Source organism: Perca flavescens, chromosome 19 (assembly GCF_004354835.1).
Source record: "Perca flavescens isolate YP-PL-M2 chromosome 19, PFLA_1.0, whole genome shotgun sequence".
NCBI classification, from domain to species: Eukaryota; Metazoa; Chordata; class Actinopteri; order Perciformes; family Percidae; genus Perca; species Perca flavescens.
Window position 1 is genome coordinate 19558631 of NC_041349.1, and position 15784 is coordinate 19574414.

Consider the following 15784-nt stretch of genomic DNA (forward strand, 5'->3'; position numbering starts at 1 on the left):
AGCAAAGATTTCAAATGCTTGTACTAACATTTAGTCATACAGTTATATATTTGTATTATTAATTTCTTATCTTTCCTTTTTAACTTCTATCTTGAACTAAAAGACTAAAGAGCTTTGTCCTGATATTGTGTACCAAGAAGCACATCACGCAAACAGGCACAGATTCCCTGCTGAAAAACACATCACCACCCACCCAGACAAAAAAATAGGCCCATCATACTCTCCCCAGCACAAAGCTTCTTAGGAGCCCTCCAGAAAGCTCAGGTACTTTCGGAGTTTAGGATTGACCCATCTCCCCGCAATCTGACATAGGTTATCATGTTGTACCCCAGTCCAAAATTCCTGGACCTTAATCACAGTACCACAGGACATGAAGTAATTGGCTTTAACAATGCATCTTAACAATTCAAAGAGATAGAACTTGGAAATGTATTTGGCCTGAGAAGACCTACTCCTGCAGTCTAGTTTAGAGCTAAACTCACCATCAAAACTGATTCAAAAAAAGACTTCAATGTTTTAAACTAAAAATTAATGTATTACATTAATTCTAGATGTTTTTCTTTCTGAAAACATACTTTCATTTTAATATGACAAAAAGGTGAGAAATCTTTTTTTTTTTATGATTACAGTTCTAGTGTCTTGATGGACTGGTGTGTAAAGTGTACAAAAGTGTACCAGCATCACCGTAAACAATACAAACTGATATTTCATATCAGTTGTGATGGCTCCACCTCATATGACGTTTCCCTTTGCCATTGAAGCTACGTAACAAGCAACACGCCAGCACGACCAAATGGAGCACAGCCAAAGAGATGAGAAAGAAGTGGGGTAATATCTGCCTCACTGACAGGTGTCGCAGCCTATCACAAGCTGTATTTTTTGCAACCTGCTCATCCCAGCTAAGCTCCACTAACCCCACCTCCCCTTTGACCAAATTAGAACTTTCTGGCTACTCTAACTGGCAAAGAACAGTCCTCCCTACATTTATCTCATGTCTCTAAACAGACACCAACAACACTTATTGCACTCCAACTGTTTACAAATACAGAAAAGGATTCTAACAACCAATCATACAATCTTAGTTTATAAAATATACATTTTAAAAGAATTGTTTGACATTGATCTGCATTCTAAATATGCAGCTACAGCTAGCAGCCAGGTAGCTTAGCTTAGCATAAAGATTGGAAACAATCATAATCGTATACATTATCCACTTAATCTTAAAGCAGGTATTGTAATCTTCATTCTATATAATATATAATGTCATCCACTGGTCAGCTATGCAATTTCCCTAGATGAACATTCTAGTAATATGTTTAAAATGCTCCCCATGGGAATAAAGTTTGTATCCTAGGGAGTAAACAGAGCAGGAGAGTGAAAGGTGAGAGAGGTTAGGTGGAAACAGTACAGCACACAAGGTGGCAAAAAGATAAGTGAGCCTGGGAACATAACAGCAATTAATCAAAACAGAGGCAGAGAGATTTAGTCAGGAACTGTGTAGGACAGAGGCACAGACAAGGACTGAGAGGTGAACCACAACTGAGAACAACAGACACAATTATGGCTGCAGAGAGAAATAAGAGGGAGGGGGAAGTGGAGCGGTGGGTGATTGAGTATGAAATGAAGGGGGGGAGGCATCAGTGGAATCCTGTGGATGAGGTTACATACATGCCCGGAGTGATTAGAAGGCTTTGGCTGCTCCGCTTGTGTGAACTGTGACTTTGACCCATTGCTCTCTCTCAGACATCCTCTCTGCTATTTATTCTACTACGCACCACAATAATAGGAGTATGAGCTCAACCTGTGATTGAGCAGCGAGATGTGTGAGAACAAGAATATCCACGAGACCCCACAGCTGTTTTTTAAATAAAACCGCTAGCGTGGAAAATCGAAGGTGTTAAAGTGGACGGTAGGAGAGCAGACAATGTTTAACAGCTTTAGAAATATTAGATCTAGCATGCAAATGTGTTAAAATAACAGAACTAAGAGCAATCAGATAGATAAGGTATAAGGAATGATTCTTTGTATCTGAGACAATTTCTACAATTTCTATTTTTTGGACAGTATATGATGGCTGGTGAGACATTTGAAAAGAAGAGTTGGAAGATACCCAAGTACACAACATTTCTGTAGTGTTTTCAAATTATCAGTCCAAACCCCTACATAACACAAAGAAAAAGCAGAAAATCCTTATAATTGATAAGCTGGAGCTAGAAAAAGTTTTTGCTTGATAAATTACTAATGATTAATAGATTATTAAAATTATTGGGGATTCTCTCTTTTTTCCCAGCACTAAAATTAAATAAACTTTTTTTTTAGCAAAGAAATAAGCAGATACTGTCAGGCCTTCACAACAGGTGGCAGAAAAACAGGAGAACAGAGGAGCTGAGAGTGGACATGCTAGAGGTCAGGGCTCATTATACAGACAAGAGTTCACTGTTGCACAGTAAGTATTTAATAATTTAGAAAAATGAATACTCAAATATTCCCAAATGGAGATCATGATGTCCACATATCATTTAACCAGCGTGCTTGGCATCTTTGACAAATTAAAGTCAGATGACCATGCTGTAATACGAGTACAAAAAAAACCATAAAGGCTATTTGGAACTTGGCCCATCCTCCAGCTTTCCCACCAGTAGCACTACACTCTCAACTATACATAGACTACAATTGAATTTACTGCCAATCATCATAATCACAGTTAGTACATAAGTTATCCTCTTACTGATGTTTAAGGCGACCCTAAGAAGACTAAAATTATAAATTGCTTCAGAGGATTATCCAATCACATAAAACACAGCTGTCAGTCAAAATGTAGTCACATCAAAGCGCATCCATCCACGGACAAATCCTCTGACTCATTCTGCCAAAAATGGTTGGATGCCAGGAAGGCAACACACTTAACAGCTATGATAATACCTGTAGGCACAGGAGGGGAGCCATGCACCGCTTGCTACAATTTAAATGGTAAGTGTTGACTTAAGTGTTTGTTCATACTCCTTGGTAACAGCGAGGCTATTCATTATTGAAATAATGCATCACATAGAGATCCACCTTGTCTCTTTAAATAACAGTCCTTACAACTAAACTGTCTCTGTAGCGCACAGTTGGTTTTCCAGTCCTTTCCAGCTAAGCAGCTTTAAACACCTCTGGTACTGACCTGGCAAAACTGGCCGCAGTCCAAAAGGGCCTCTGGTGGGGGAGATGCCTCTGACGATGCAGTCGAATAGAAAGCTGATCTGCTCGCTCTCAGCAGATGCAAGCAAAAAAACACCGGCCCCTGTAAAAAGCAGACTTGATTAGTGCCATGCTTGATTTTTCAGGACTGAAATATCTGCCACAAGGCCAAATAGAAATACACTGTAATTAGTACAGGAGGTAATGAATAAGAAAGATAGATTTGCTGTGGACAGATCTGACCTAGCATTCAGTTTCTGATACTATACACACATTTTGTTCCAGAAAAGTATTGAGGTTTGATACTCAGTGCTGGTTGTGAATGCTATTATACATTTCATATGTCCTTTTTACTGCTACCAGTATGTCCCACATCCATTGAGAATGTCATCAAAAGGTGCTATAAGAATGCAAAGGTTAAAAGGTCATGCTCCCCACAGGTCTCTTGACCTCCCTCTGACAACACAATTGGCTGTCCGTTACAAGGTGTCACCATTAAAGGGTGGTTGTGTCACCCTGTCCCTGAGACCACCCAGGTCAAGGCAATCCTCAATCACATTCCCAACACTCCCCTCGCAGTGAGCTGGTTCAAAGGTCAGCAGTGAAGGCTGTACCAGTCGAAATTGAAGATGTATTGCCTGCTGATGTAGATCTAATAAGTTTCATTCATTCAATCTTATATTGCACTCTACTCTGGCACAGAAACTAATTTGGTTAGACTCTAAGGCTGAATTTAATCTCTTTAAATCTTTTTTTTTTTTTTTTTTTTTTTTTTTTTTTTAAAAGGAACCACTTCTACTTGTGTCTCGCTTTTGATAGCAGGTGCATAAACATCAGGTGCACTGCCAAAAGCCTGAGTACAAAAAAAAACACAAAGCAAAACAAAGGACAGGTGGCAGGGCTCATTAGGTTTACAGCAAAGATTCTGCGTAGGAACAAAAACAACTCAAGTGGACCCTTCTGGTCTCTCCTCTACAAAGTGATAACACACAGCGGCATTACCAAGTAACAGAACTTAAATCGTGTTCGATAAGTGGGAAGTGTAAATTAGCTTGAATCTTTACAAGAGCGAAGGCTGGCCTTTCTATTTTCACAACAGCAAAGTCATCCAAGCAGGCAAACTTTAAAGGGGAAGTTTGTTTTTGAGCAAACTGCAGGATTTGCTTCTATTCTCAAGTGAGAAAAACTCAAATCTTTGGAACCAGTGCCAGCTTCAACTTCTAAAAACAAATGCATTTCTTAATTAGTAAACTATTATATATTATTACACTAGCTCCTCAATATTTTTTTTGTCATACATGTGCGACTTGACTCCTGCAAGAATCCATCCAGTTGATTTTCCAAATTTTTGCTGATTCATTTTCCTTCTATTATTGTCCATCTGACTAATCATTTTAGCCGCTATACGTATCAAGTGTGATAAGTCTTTTATATATACACAGCACACAATAAATACTCAAAAGAAACACTTCTCCTCTCCATCACGCTTACTAATTTGGTTGCATTTCTTACTGAAAAACTAAAATAATTGAGGACAAACTATCAAGCAGCACGTGGACAAAAGGTCGGACAAATGCAGCTTCAACCAGAAGAGAGAGATTTAACACCGTTACACCACTTCTTTTTCCGCTTTTAATTGTTAATCAACTGTGCTGACAAATTACATTTCACAGGAATGCACGCCCTTCAACAAACATTTCGATGCACCTTCACATTCACACACATATCCCTTTTTTCTTTTTCTGTGCATGAAGATGTACGTGCCGTCTGATCGTCTTCGTATTTTGCGAGATGAACTGCTGAAGATTTAATGAAGCTAAATAAATCACACATCACATACTGTGAGTGTCATTTTTCCAGCGGGGTTGTCATGTGTCCGTAATGCTCTGATGTCTCTGGCGTTCCCCTCATGTCTGTCTCTGTCCCCTCCAGGTGATGACATACACCAGTCTCTGCTTTAATGGTTTCATGTCTGTTCCAAGATGTAAACTGTGGTTTGCCCGATCACAGGGACAGACACAGCTCGGGCTGTTATAATGGAGCTTAGGGGGCAAAGATGGGGACTCGAGTCTGAGACTCGGACTCGAGTGGCACTTAAGTTGCACTAACAGCTGACTTCAGACTTGATTCGGACTCGACCCAAAAGACTTGACTCGGACTCGAGCTTCTAGGCTCGTGAACAACCTGTTTTCATGCAATTATTGCTTTTTAAAATCTAAATGTATTCATGTATTTCTATTTTCTTTTATTGGTGCATATTCGTTGGGAAAACGTATGCCCTTTGCCATAATGTGCAACGTAATGCATTAGTTATGCTTTATGTACGCACTCACATATAAAACAAAAATGCATTGCCGATGGCCACACCTTTTGTCATTACTTTTGCTTTCAATAACTTTGTAAACAGTGGCAGTAAGCGAACAGCTACATGCAAGGTGTGTGGCTAAAGACAACAACGTCGGACTTCATCAGGCATCTCAAAACGCACCCAGATAGGTCAGGACTTGCTAATGTGAAAGAGACGTTACATTTAGCATATATTGTCACAGGTAACAAGCTAACCATTGCAGTGTTGTGCTAATGCTGGGAACAGGCAAATTGTATCTTTATAGTTGTATCCATATGATGTGACAGTTAAGTAGACCCCATAAAGTTATCCTACAACTGATTTTGATACTGTACTTTATGGATGGTAGCTACAGGACATGCTTTGATTTCATAACATTTAACAATACAGTGTTAGGGACAGATCAGATGGCCAGAGACTTGAGACTTGGACTCGTGGCAAAAGACTTGAGACTTAACTTGAACTTGCCCCTCAAAGACTTGAGACTTGACTTGGACTCAAGCTCAAAGACTTGAGACTCGACTTGGACTTCCAAAAAATGACTTGTGAACATCTCTGTTAGGGGGTAACTACTGTTTCTCAGAAACAACTTCTATGGAGTGACGCATGATGTGGAATTTTGGGCACAGCAGGGGTGATCCTGCACAGACCGAATAATTCCCTCCAGCAGGTTTCTTGTTGTCATGAAGCAGCTGTTTTTCGGAAGCACAATCCACCGAGTCGGAGAGGACACAACACTAATGAGAACAAGTGAAAAATATGTTACTGCTGTTTGCATCATATGCTCGCCATTACTCATCTAGGTAAATCAAATTACCAATAAAAACCAAGTGTGATTACAAATGTGAGACTTTGAATTAGGGCCGCATGGTATTTTGTTTCATCGTCTACATCGTAATGCGCACATGTGCGATATTAACACTACATAACCTAACTTTTTGCTGCTCAATTGAAAAGAAAACTTTTACCGTTCTCTTTTTACATGATTGTTACTGGCCGACCCTTCCCCTTTAAAACAGACGGCCATGTGGGCAACGTGTTTATGTGACGAAAAGTTGCGACTCAACAGGTTTGTTTGGAAGTAAGGCTCTCCCGTGTGTAGAAAAGTACCGTAAGCAGCAGCTGCCGCAGACACAATGAAGAACATGCTTTTCGATGGGTAGTGAACCTACAGTAGTCAGTGTTTTAAGGATCAAGTAAATCACCTGAATAATGCAATGTTATCACGACGTCTCACGGCCATTTTTCACCGCAGAGTTGCCAGAAAGCTGCTACCAGCCAGGCTAAAGCTAATATAGTTAGCCTTAAGAAACAAGGGGTCTGCAGTAAAGTTTTTGTGGAAGGTAGATACTAGTTAATAAACATGTGATTGTTCTGTAAAGTACTTGTAGACAAAATCTGTGAGTCGGCAGCAAGACGCTTCTGTAAGGTATTCTTCCGTGGGGCGGAGGACGGAACAAAACAGCGGTGTAGCCGCAACACAGCAAAGACGCGCACGCTGGAGAATCTGGAGTTGGCGCATGGAAAATAGTGAACATGCAAGCAGAGAAGTCAAAATGGATTGCTTTAAGTAATGGATAAATGTTTAAAACGCCCAGCTTCTGCCACTCCAAGTAGGAGTAGTATGAATGTCAACTGACACCAGGGGTACTTGATCCCATCTCATAAGGCTGTGGAGATTAAAAAAAATAAACACTAGTCTTAAACTTAATTATATGCTATTAAGATTTCCCTTAATTGGAACTAAGTGAAATAACGAAAAAAAAAACACACAAGCATTTTCCCTCTTCCTACTGGCTGTACAGCATGTACTGTATTTAACTCAAGAGTTGCTCCTTACATTATTGTACTGGGAAGGAGCCTCTCTTTTACAGAAACTGTTGAATGAAAGCTACAAATGAATCATCTGGAATCACAGCCTGTGATTATCTGGCCTGTTTGATAAAGATATAAGAAAAACACAGCTCAGATACTTATTTAATGAGCTATTAGCCTCTAATGATGCAACCCAATTTTACTTCAGAGAGATTGTCATTACATGATGAAGATAGAGATAGTCCGCTCTTTTTCTCTTATTTTGTTATTTTAGTCTTGCTTTTATTTATTTTTCCGTCTCAATTTTGCTGTTGATTTTCTGTTTTCTAATCATGAAATTTTTGTCAAACAGTAAATGTTATTTATGATATTGTATTAAACATACAACTGTTCCTTTAGTGCAGTTTCATGTCTTGAAGAACCGTCTGCCAAACACAAAATACCAGTTCATGGAGTCACATAATAGCTTAATGGCCAATTTACCTAAACTAAACCCATCGAAATGTAGCATAAAAGCAACAACATAAAAAGCAGTGAACTTACAGTAACCACATCTTGTTCCTCCCTCAAACACAAATCCATTGGGTACAGGCCCATATCTGCGCAGGTCTGGAAGGTTCCAGTGGCCGATAATAACGGGAGGGACGTCCCTGGCAAGAGCCAGTAAGTTGTTGCACAAATGAAGAGTTGCAGGTCCACTCTCCAACTTGGTCCCTGGTAAGACTCCAACACTGAATCTGTGAACTAAGAAAACAGAGAATCCAATAGAACAATGAAGAAAGGCCAACAACAGAAACTTCAAGCATCATTTAACCATCTTATCTTTTCAATACATTCTCTTCAGTAGAGAGACTGGCTTCTTTCTGGAAATGGCTCTCGGATACTTTTCTACTGGACCTGTTAAGTCTGTCTAAAAAGTATCAAAAGTTATTTGTATTGTATTGATTTTCACTGTCAGGAGGTGTGCAGGAATGTAAAGTACCGTTGAAATCATGCAAATGTGAATCCAGCTGCCATGCAAGGTAAGGAAAGTCCAGGTTGAAAATTGTTGCAGACAGGCTTCACAGGGGATAGAAAACACACTGTCCTTACAAAATAATTACTTCAGCACGGATTTTATTTCATTCAACAATAAAAAAAAAAACAAATAAAAAGGAAAAACAGCTGCACAGAGAGAATGAGATCAGCGAGCTGAGCTCTGAACCCAGCAGGCTCAGATCTAAAGCCTAAATGCAATCAATCAAAGTCTCTAATAAACATCTGTGTAACTGAGTCTGTGTTCTGTTGATAATGAGAAACCAATGAGGAAAGCTGGATGTAAAATTAGAACAAAGTATGAACACTGCATTTGTGTTTCTGCCCCCGAGTTTGTGGAACTTCATTCAACACGCGTGAGTGTGGAGTTTCCCATCCGCACACAGCCTAAGACTTTTACTGCGCCGAACAAAATTTGCCAGGTGAGATCGATAGGAGACGCTGATTAGGAAATGTTAAAAACACACACACACACACACACACACACACACACACACACACACACACACACACACACACACACACACACACACACACACACACACACACACACACACACACACACACACACACACACACACACACACACACACACACACACACACACACACACACACACACACACACACACACACACACTTACAGCGAATTACTGTAATTGTTGTCTATAATTTTCCATTTGTAAATTATAGAGTGTGGTCTAGACCTACTCTATCTGTAAAGTGTCTTGAGATAACTGTTATGAATTGATACTATAAATAAAATTGAATTGAATCTATACAAGCAAGCAGATGCGTGTATTTTCAGATGCACACACACCAGATCAGAAAGAACAACTGCGATTATGGCTTTAACAGTACGTGTATTCGTCAGTACAGGACATTCAATTTGGTATGCGATGTTGGCTCGGTATGCCCTGTGACTCAACACGTCAAATAGTCTATTTCTACTACTACACAGAAATTCTGGAACGCAAGTTTTACTCTGAGTTTTAGCAGTGCACTGGTTGTTCTCCATCAGCTGTAGTATGATAGTTAGCTTAGTCCTGTTAGCCGGGTTAGTCAAGCTCAATGGACAACATTATATTTAAAACTGTGTGCCGACATTGTTTAACTGAAGTTGGGTATGTATGTGGATAAACTTAATTTACTTTACGATGGCATCACCCAAATGTGTCGATTAGCTTAACGAAACAAAAAACAGTCTTAAAAAGGCGAGTTTGTCTACCCACAGCGTTCAGGCAGCCTCCCACTGCAGATTTGGACCGTGCCAAAGTAATAACTAATGTTATATATCGCTGCCTATATGCAACCATACTCAGTCGTAGAGAATACCAAACTAAAGCATATGGTCAAAGCACTTGAGCCCCGCTACAAAGGGCTTTCATGTGTACAATTTAGTTAGTCTGTTGTGCCTGTCCTGTATAAACAAGCAAAAGCTGCAGTTCAGGAATTATCAACAGGTCAGTCTTATTATGAATAACAAAAAATTTCCAATATTTGAGTGCCTCAACTGTTGAATGTAGAGATGGCCCGATACCATTTTTTGCTTCCCGATACCGATACCTGAACTTGCGTATCGGCCGATACCGAGTACCGATCCGATACCAGTGTGTCATATATTTTATTATGTTTTAACAGCTGTATACTACTATCCAAGTATGGATGTGATATTATTTCTATCTTTGCTGTCGGTCTGGCTCAGGTTAAACTCTTTGTGAAACATGAACAAACACAGAACTTTCTTTTATTTTCCAGTTTGACAGTCAGTTATAACGGAAAAAGAACCTAAATAAACTACTTTAACGTAGATATTCTTTAGGGCTTTATTACGTGGTATCGGATCGGTGCATAAACTCCAGTACTTCCCGATACCGATACCAGCGTTAAAGGCAGTATCGGAGCCGATACCGATACTGGTATCAGAACATCTCTAGTTGAATGTTTATAATGTTTGTGAATGTTTGAGCCACTGTTGGAGTTTTATCCTTAAAAAAAAAAAAAAAAAAAAAAAACAATTGTGTACAATTGCACTCCTAACTGCGATGCAATTTGTCTTCTAGCACAATGTCCACTAGCACAGTCAGGTCCAACAGTCATTAGTGACTGCTTTAAAATTCAGCTGGAACCCAGCCACCAGCTGAACAGTCCAACGCTATTATTAGATCTGATCTGTTTATCACTTATATAACTTATACAATAGAGCCACACGGTGGACTGTATACACGTTGAGTCTCGACGCTTAGGTATAAATTAATTTTTAAATTCTATGATGTCAGAAATTCATGTGTATGGAGATAATACTCAGTCTTAGTAACAAAAACAACTTGCAACCAACTTTTAAAATGACCATACCCAACAATTAAGTTTGCATGATGTGATCTACTAAAAGATCATTACCATTAGCACTCAAACTGATTTGTTTTAGGTAGGTAGGATGGAGCAAAAGCAGGTGACATGGTGATGACATAGTTGTATTTTTTTTTTAGAGGATGGTAACCTTTTATGTGTGAATGTGAGTGTAAATTTAGGTAGCCTTAAAAGGCCAACAGTAGTTTAGAAAATCATCCGTAACCTCAATTAAAACGTCCCAAATACGTCAGCAACCAACTGCATCTCTCCATAAACATGAATTTATAATTAACGCATGCAGATGTATCCGTCATTATGAAAGCCAGGAATTACTTTATGAATCTGTACCATGCTGTTACCTTGATTAAATGAATCATCAATCCAGAAACTGTGGCTTTTTTCAAAAATGCTGCAGCACCACTCTCTTCCTGTGATTCAGCTGATCACCTCTAAGGCTTTCATAAATAAAGCCCCCGGATAAATTCATGACCTAATTAACTTATCGAGAATTGCTTTGATTTCAGTATAGTCCGGTCAAATGTGGTATTCTGTCAAATTTAGAGTGATTCACGTTTCTTGAAAAGTTTTGAGAAGTGACACACCAGAAGGACATTGAAACCAAAGCACAGAGAGTGATCTCCTTACCTTCTCCGAGGCTGTATCGTAGGCGGGCGTCCCACGCCTGCAGGGCCTCCTTGCTGTCGAAGCCCAGTAGAACAGCCTGGTTCAGGCAGAGGATGGCCAGAGTAAAACCCACACCTTCATACCACTGTCCTATTTCCAGACCGCAGATCTCCTCCAAGATGACACTGGCCCTCTCTTTGTTGCCCTGCGCTTTTTCAGACTTGTCTTTAAAAACCAGCAGCACGAGGCAGTCTGGAGGAGTCAGAGAGTTAGTATGAACATCACTGAAGAGGTGTCCAGCAGCATCAGTAGATGTATTTGCAGTTAAACTGCAGTTTACATTACATTTTTGTATTATGTAACAGTTCCCTCAAATAACTGGAAACACATTTAAATCCATAATTAATTACATTGTCAAGATGTATTCTGACACACAGTAGCTGTTGGAGTGTCCTGCAGTCTTTTGGCACCTTCAAATAATTAGTGTCAACTGACATAACAACACTGTGTTTGTGCATCTCACTCCTTCACACACACACACACACACACACACACACACACACACACACACACACACACACACACACACACACACACACACACACACACACACACACACACACACACACACACACACACACACACACACACACACACACACACACACACACCTTTACCCACATAACTGAGGCATGAGCGCAGACAGCTGTGATAACACTGACATCAAAGATGAAGAGGAGCAGCACTCAACCTCAGTCTAACCTGTGGAGCATGTTAAGCTGTCCAGCACCACATGTCTGTAATGCAATACAGCCACTTAATTACGTTGAATCCTATAGTTTCTTATTCACAAAATAAGTAAGGTTTCTAATAAAACATCTGTGTAACTGAGTCTGTGTTCTGTTGATAATGAGAAACCAATGAGGAAAGCTGGATGTAAAATTAGAACAAAGTATGAACACTGCATTTGTGTTTCTGCCCCCGAGTTTGTGGAACTTCATTCAACACGCGTGAGTGTGGAGTTTCCCATCCGCACACAGCCTAAGACTTTTACTGCGCCGACAAAATTTAGGTAAGGTAGGTTTAGACAACTTCAAACTCAACTTCAGGCACGCTGAAGCCTCCTCAGTAAATGTGACTAAATAACAAGTACAGGTTTGGTGTATCTAAAAATACAGCAGGGTTCAGACCAACAGACCAGTCTTTAGCCTGTTAACTTTGAGGATGGTCTCAAATAAGAGTCGATAAGATTTTTAGTTTGTGGAATCAAGTTCAGAAATAGTTCAGAAAACTGGTTGAATATCAGCTTTTGCATCCTTAGAAAATCAAAGCTTGTGAATGTGTAGACATTTGATTTGAGAATATCAAAATCCAATTGTGCACCAATTATATTAACAGTGAGGCTACACCATGGATGTAAGAGAACGGGTTAAAAAAAAAAAAGCATAAGTAACGTTACAGACTCAAAGCAAACTGTGAAATTCCAATCAACAAATGACTACACGTGAACGCATTTAAAATGACCTGAATGAATTTTAACCCCGCTTTTACAGCCAAAATCATTGCATACATTTGCACTTTAAATGTACTCGTTTAAAAATACACTACCGGTCAAAAGTTTGGGGTCACTTAGAAATCTCCATTCCAATCCATTATGGACTGAATACCATCTGAGATCAGTTGCATTGTTTTTTTAACCAGGGTAGCAGTTTTCAGATTACATTATGTGCTTACATAATTGCAAAAGGGTTCTCGACTGTTGTAGAAAGAAGTGGCTGATCTTTAATGCGATATCTACATTGCCCATTATAAGCAAGCATTAATCCAATGTTCCAAAGGCACATTCTGTTTACTAATCTGATATCATTTTAAAAGGCTAACTGAGAAAACATTGGAGAACCCTGTTGAGATTATGTAAACACGTCATCTGAAAACTGCTGCCCTGGTTAAAAAAATCAATGCAACTGATATCAGCTGGTATTCGGTCTGTAATAGAGTGGAATGGAAATTTCTAAGTGACCCCAAACTTTTGACCGGTAGTGTATATTTGTACCTCCTGCTTTGAATCTGTATACTGAGATCTTCACAAAAAAACACAACAGATGTTTTCTCTCAGACTTTGTGTAACCTCGCTGTTTCTCCACAAATGTTGGCTTGTTGTCTACAAAAACAAACTATATCTATAACTTGAGTTTATCATGTAGTCTTGTCACAGGTTTATAAAGGGTTGAAATACAATTCGAAACCTTTTTCTACTTTATTTTACAAGCTCGAAATATTTTTGACCCTTATTTAAGCGCCTGTGCAAGGCCCAAGTTCTGAATATACGAACACAAACGGCCTCATCAACGCAGGAAGGGTCCATGCAAGTTGCAACAACACACGCACCTTATAATGTTCAACAAGCTAACGTTAGCTTTATTTTAATCTGGCGCAGCTAACATGCGCATTCATTTGTTTACACACATTTCATAGATAACTCGCAGTAAGAAACAAATGTGAAATGTGTAAAACTGACCGGGAATAAACGGTGTTTTTTTTGTTTTGTTTTACCTGCTACAGGCGACGGTTTGCGAAGAACGAGCCACCTAGTTTTCCACTGTGGAAGAAAGCAAACGTAACGTTAGAGACAAACTTTTTTTCTAAAGCACAGATGCAAGTGCACTGAATTACTTCAGCCGTATCCGTCAGCAAATTTAGTCACGCTAAACACCTTTTTTCCATCTCTGAGTCTGGCATATCCCTCCACGACAACAGAATCCGTCATCTTCAGTCATGGTTCCTGACAGCTGCACAGTCGCTGCCTGAATGAGGGGTCACTTTCAAAATAGCTGCTCTCTCTGCTTGCGGGGCGCAAACTCGCCCCCAGCAAGGCACATGGAAAATGGCATGACCAGTATCCGTCTGTGGGTCAGTTTGTCTGTGCACCAGCCAGCCGACCATGCTGCCACCTGGACCGGTTTACACCACCTGCTACAAGAGGAAACAATCACATTCTCATACAACATTCCATAGTATCTTTACAAACGCTGGTTCAAGAAATATACACAGATATGTGTTATTTATGGTTATTTCATAAAACGGGAAGTATGTACTCCTGGAAATGGAAAGAAAAGTGGAAGTGGCTTCAATTGTGTAAATGTGTAGGCTATCTGAAATACAGTCTGATACTGCAGAAGTTTATATTCATAAATGGCCTCCGCCTCATAGTGTGTGTAAATCAAAGTTTATGCTTGAATGTTGAATTATAGTAGCTGAAATACTAAAAGAAGTGGAAACAGCAGATAAAATGGAAGTGAATGAAGTGCTGAATAAAGTTGAAATCTCAGGTAAAGTATAGCACTGAATGAAGTTGAAGTGTCAAATAAGCGGAATGAAGTTAAAGAATAACTTTTGGCAACTAAAGATGCTCCATTACAATCAAATACATGTTGGAAGCTACAGGCTTTGCACAAATGACTCGTCCTTCTTTCTATTTTCCTCATGGAAGTATCCGATTTTCCTTGGCCTGAACATGACATCATGGATGTATTAAAGGTCCCATGGCATGAAAATTTCACTTGATGAGATTTTTTAACATTAATATGCATTCCCCCAGCCTGCCTATGGTCCCCCAGTGGCTAGAAATGGTGATAGGTGTAAACCGAGCCCTGGGTATCCTGCTCTGCCTTTGAGAAAATGAAAGCTCAGATGGGCCGATCTGGAATCTTCTCCTTATGAGGTCATGTTGGTCAAGGCCACACCCCCACTCTCCACCTTGGCCTGAACCATAGGCCTGAACAGTAAAGCCAGTGCAGAAGTGCATTCTACAGTCTATCTAATTTCCAACAGCGACTCCCACTGGCTCCAAAAAGAAGTCTGATTGCATATAAGTCTATGGGAAATTGACCCACCTTCTCACTTGATTTATTACCTCAGTAAACATTTTCCCAACAAGATTATGTTCTTAACCGCAAGTTTTTCAATACAGCATGATTCATTTAGTAAATTATGGTCCCATTTATTTTAAAATAGACATAAAGCAGCTAAGCAGGGGATGCTTCAGGACGTGGCTACACGCTGACCCGGGGGCTTAGCAATGCTAACCATTGCCCTTGTGTACATTTGAAATAGCCGTTCATTTGTTTTCGGTGTTGTCCATGTTTACGTCTTCAAATGTAACCTCTCACTGTGTGTTTTTACTTGTTAAGTTGATTAAAACAAGTTGATCGCATGTATGTATGCGTATTTGTGTACCCATGCACATACTTAGACTCGTCCTTCTTGTAAGCATGCTTCATTGTCCCTTTTTTTATTTTATTTTAATTTTTACTATTTTTTTTGTCCTGTACACAAATCACAATTGCACTGAAGATTGTTGTTTTTGAAAAAATACTAATAAACAGAGTTTAAAAAAAAAAAAAAAAGTTGATCGCCAAAAAATGTTTTGTCC

At 39.5% G+C, this 15784-nt stretch overlaps 1 protein-coding gene across 7 annotated transcripts in view; it reads right to left on the bottom strand.

The window, feature by feature from the left end:
- The window catches only part of LOC114545620 (protein Dok-7), a 51948-nt gene extending 37596 nt beyond the window's left edge, over nt 1-14352 (bottom strand). For all 7 annotated transcript variants that reach the window (XM_028564030.1, XM_028564031.1, XM_028564027.1 and 4 more), the window contains exons 1-5: nt 14066-14352; nt 13906-13951; nt 11374-11604; nt 7886-8086; nt 3164-3283 (exon numbers count right to left, since the gene is read on the bottom strand). In XM_028564030.1, the coding sequence (XP_028419831.1) occupies nt 3164-3283; nt 7886-8086; nt 11374-11604; nt 13906-13951; nt 14066-14119 (652 nt within the window). In that variant the 5' untranslated portion in view covers nt 14120-14352. The remainder of the gene's footprint in view (nt 1-3163; nt 3284-7885; nt 8087-11373; nt 11605-13905; nt 13952-14065) is intronic.
- Between the last annotated feature and the right edge of the window lie 1432 nt (nt 14353-15784).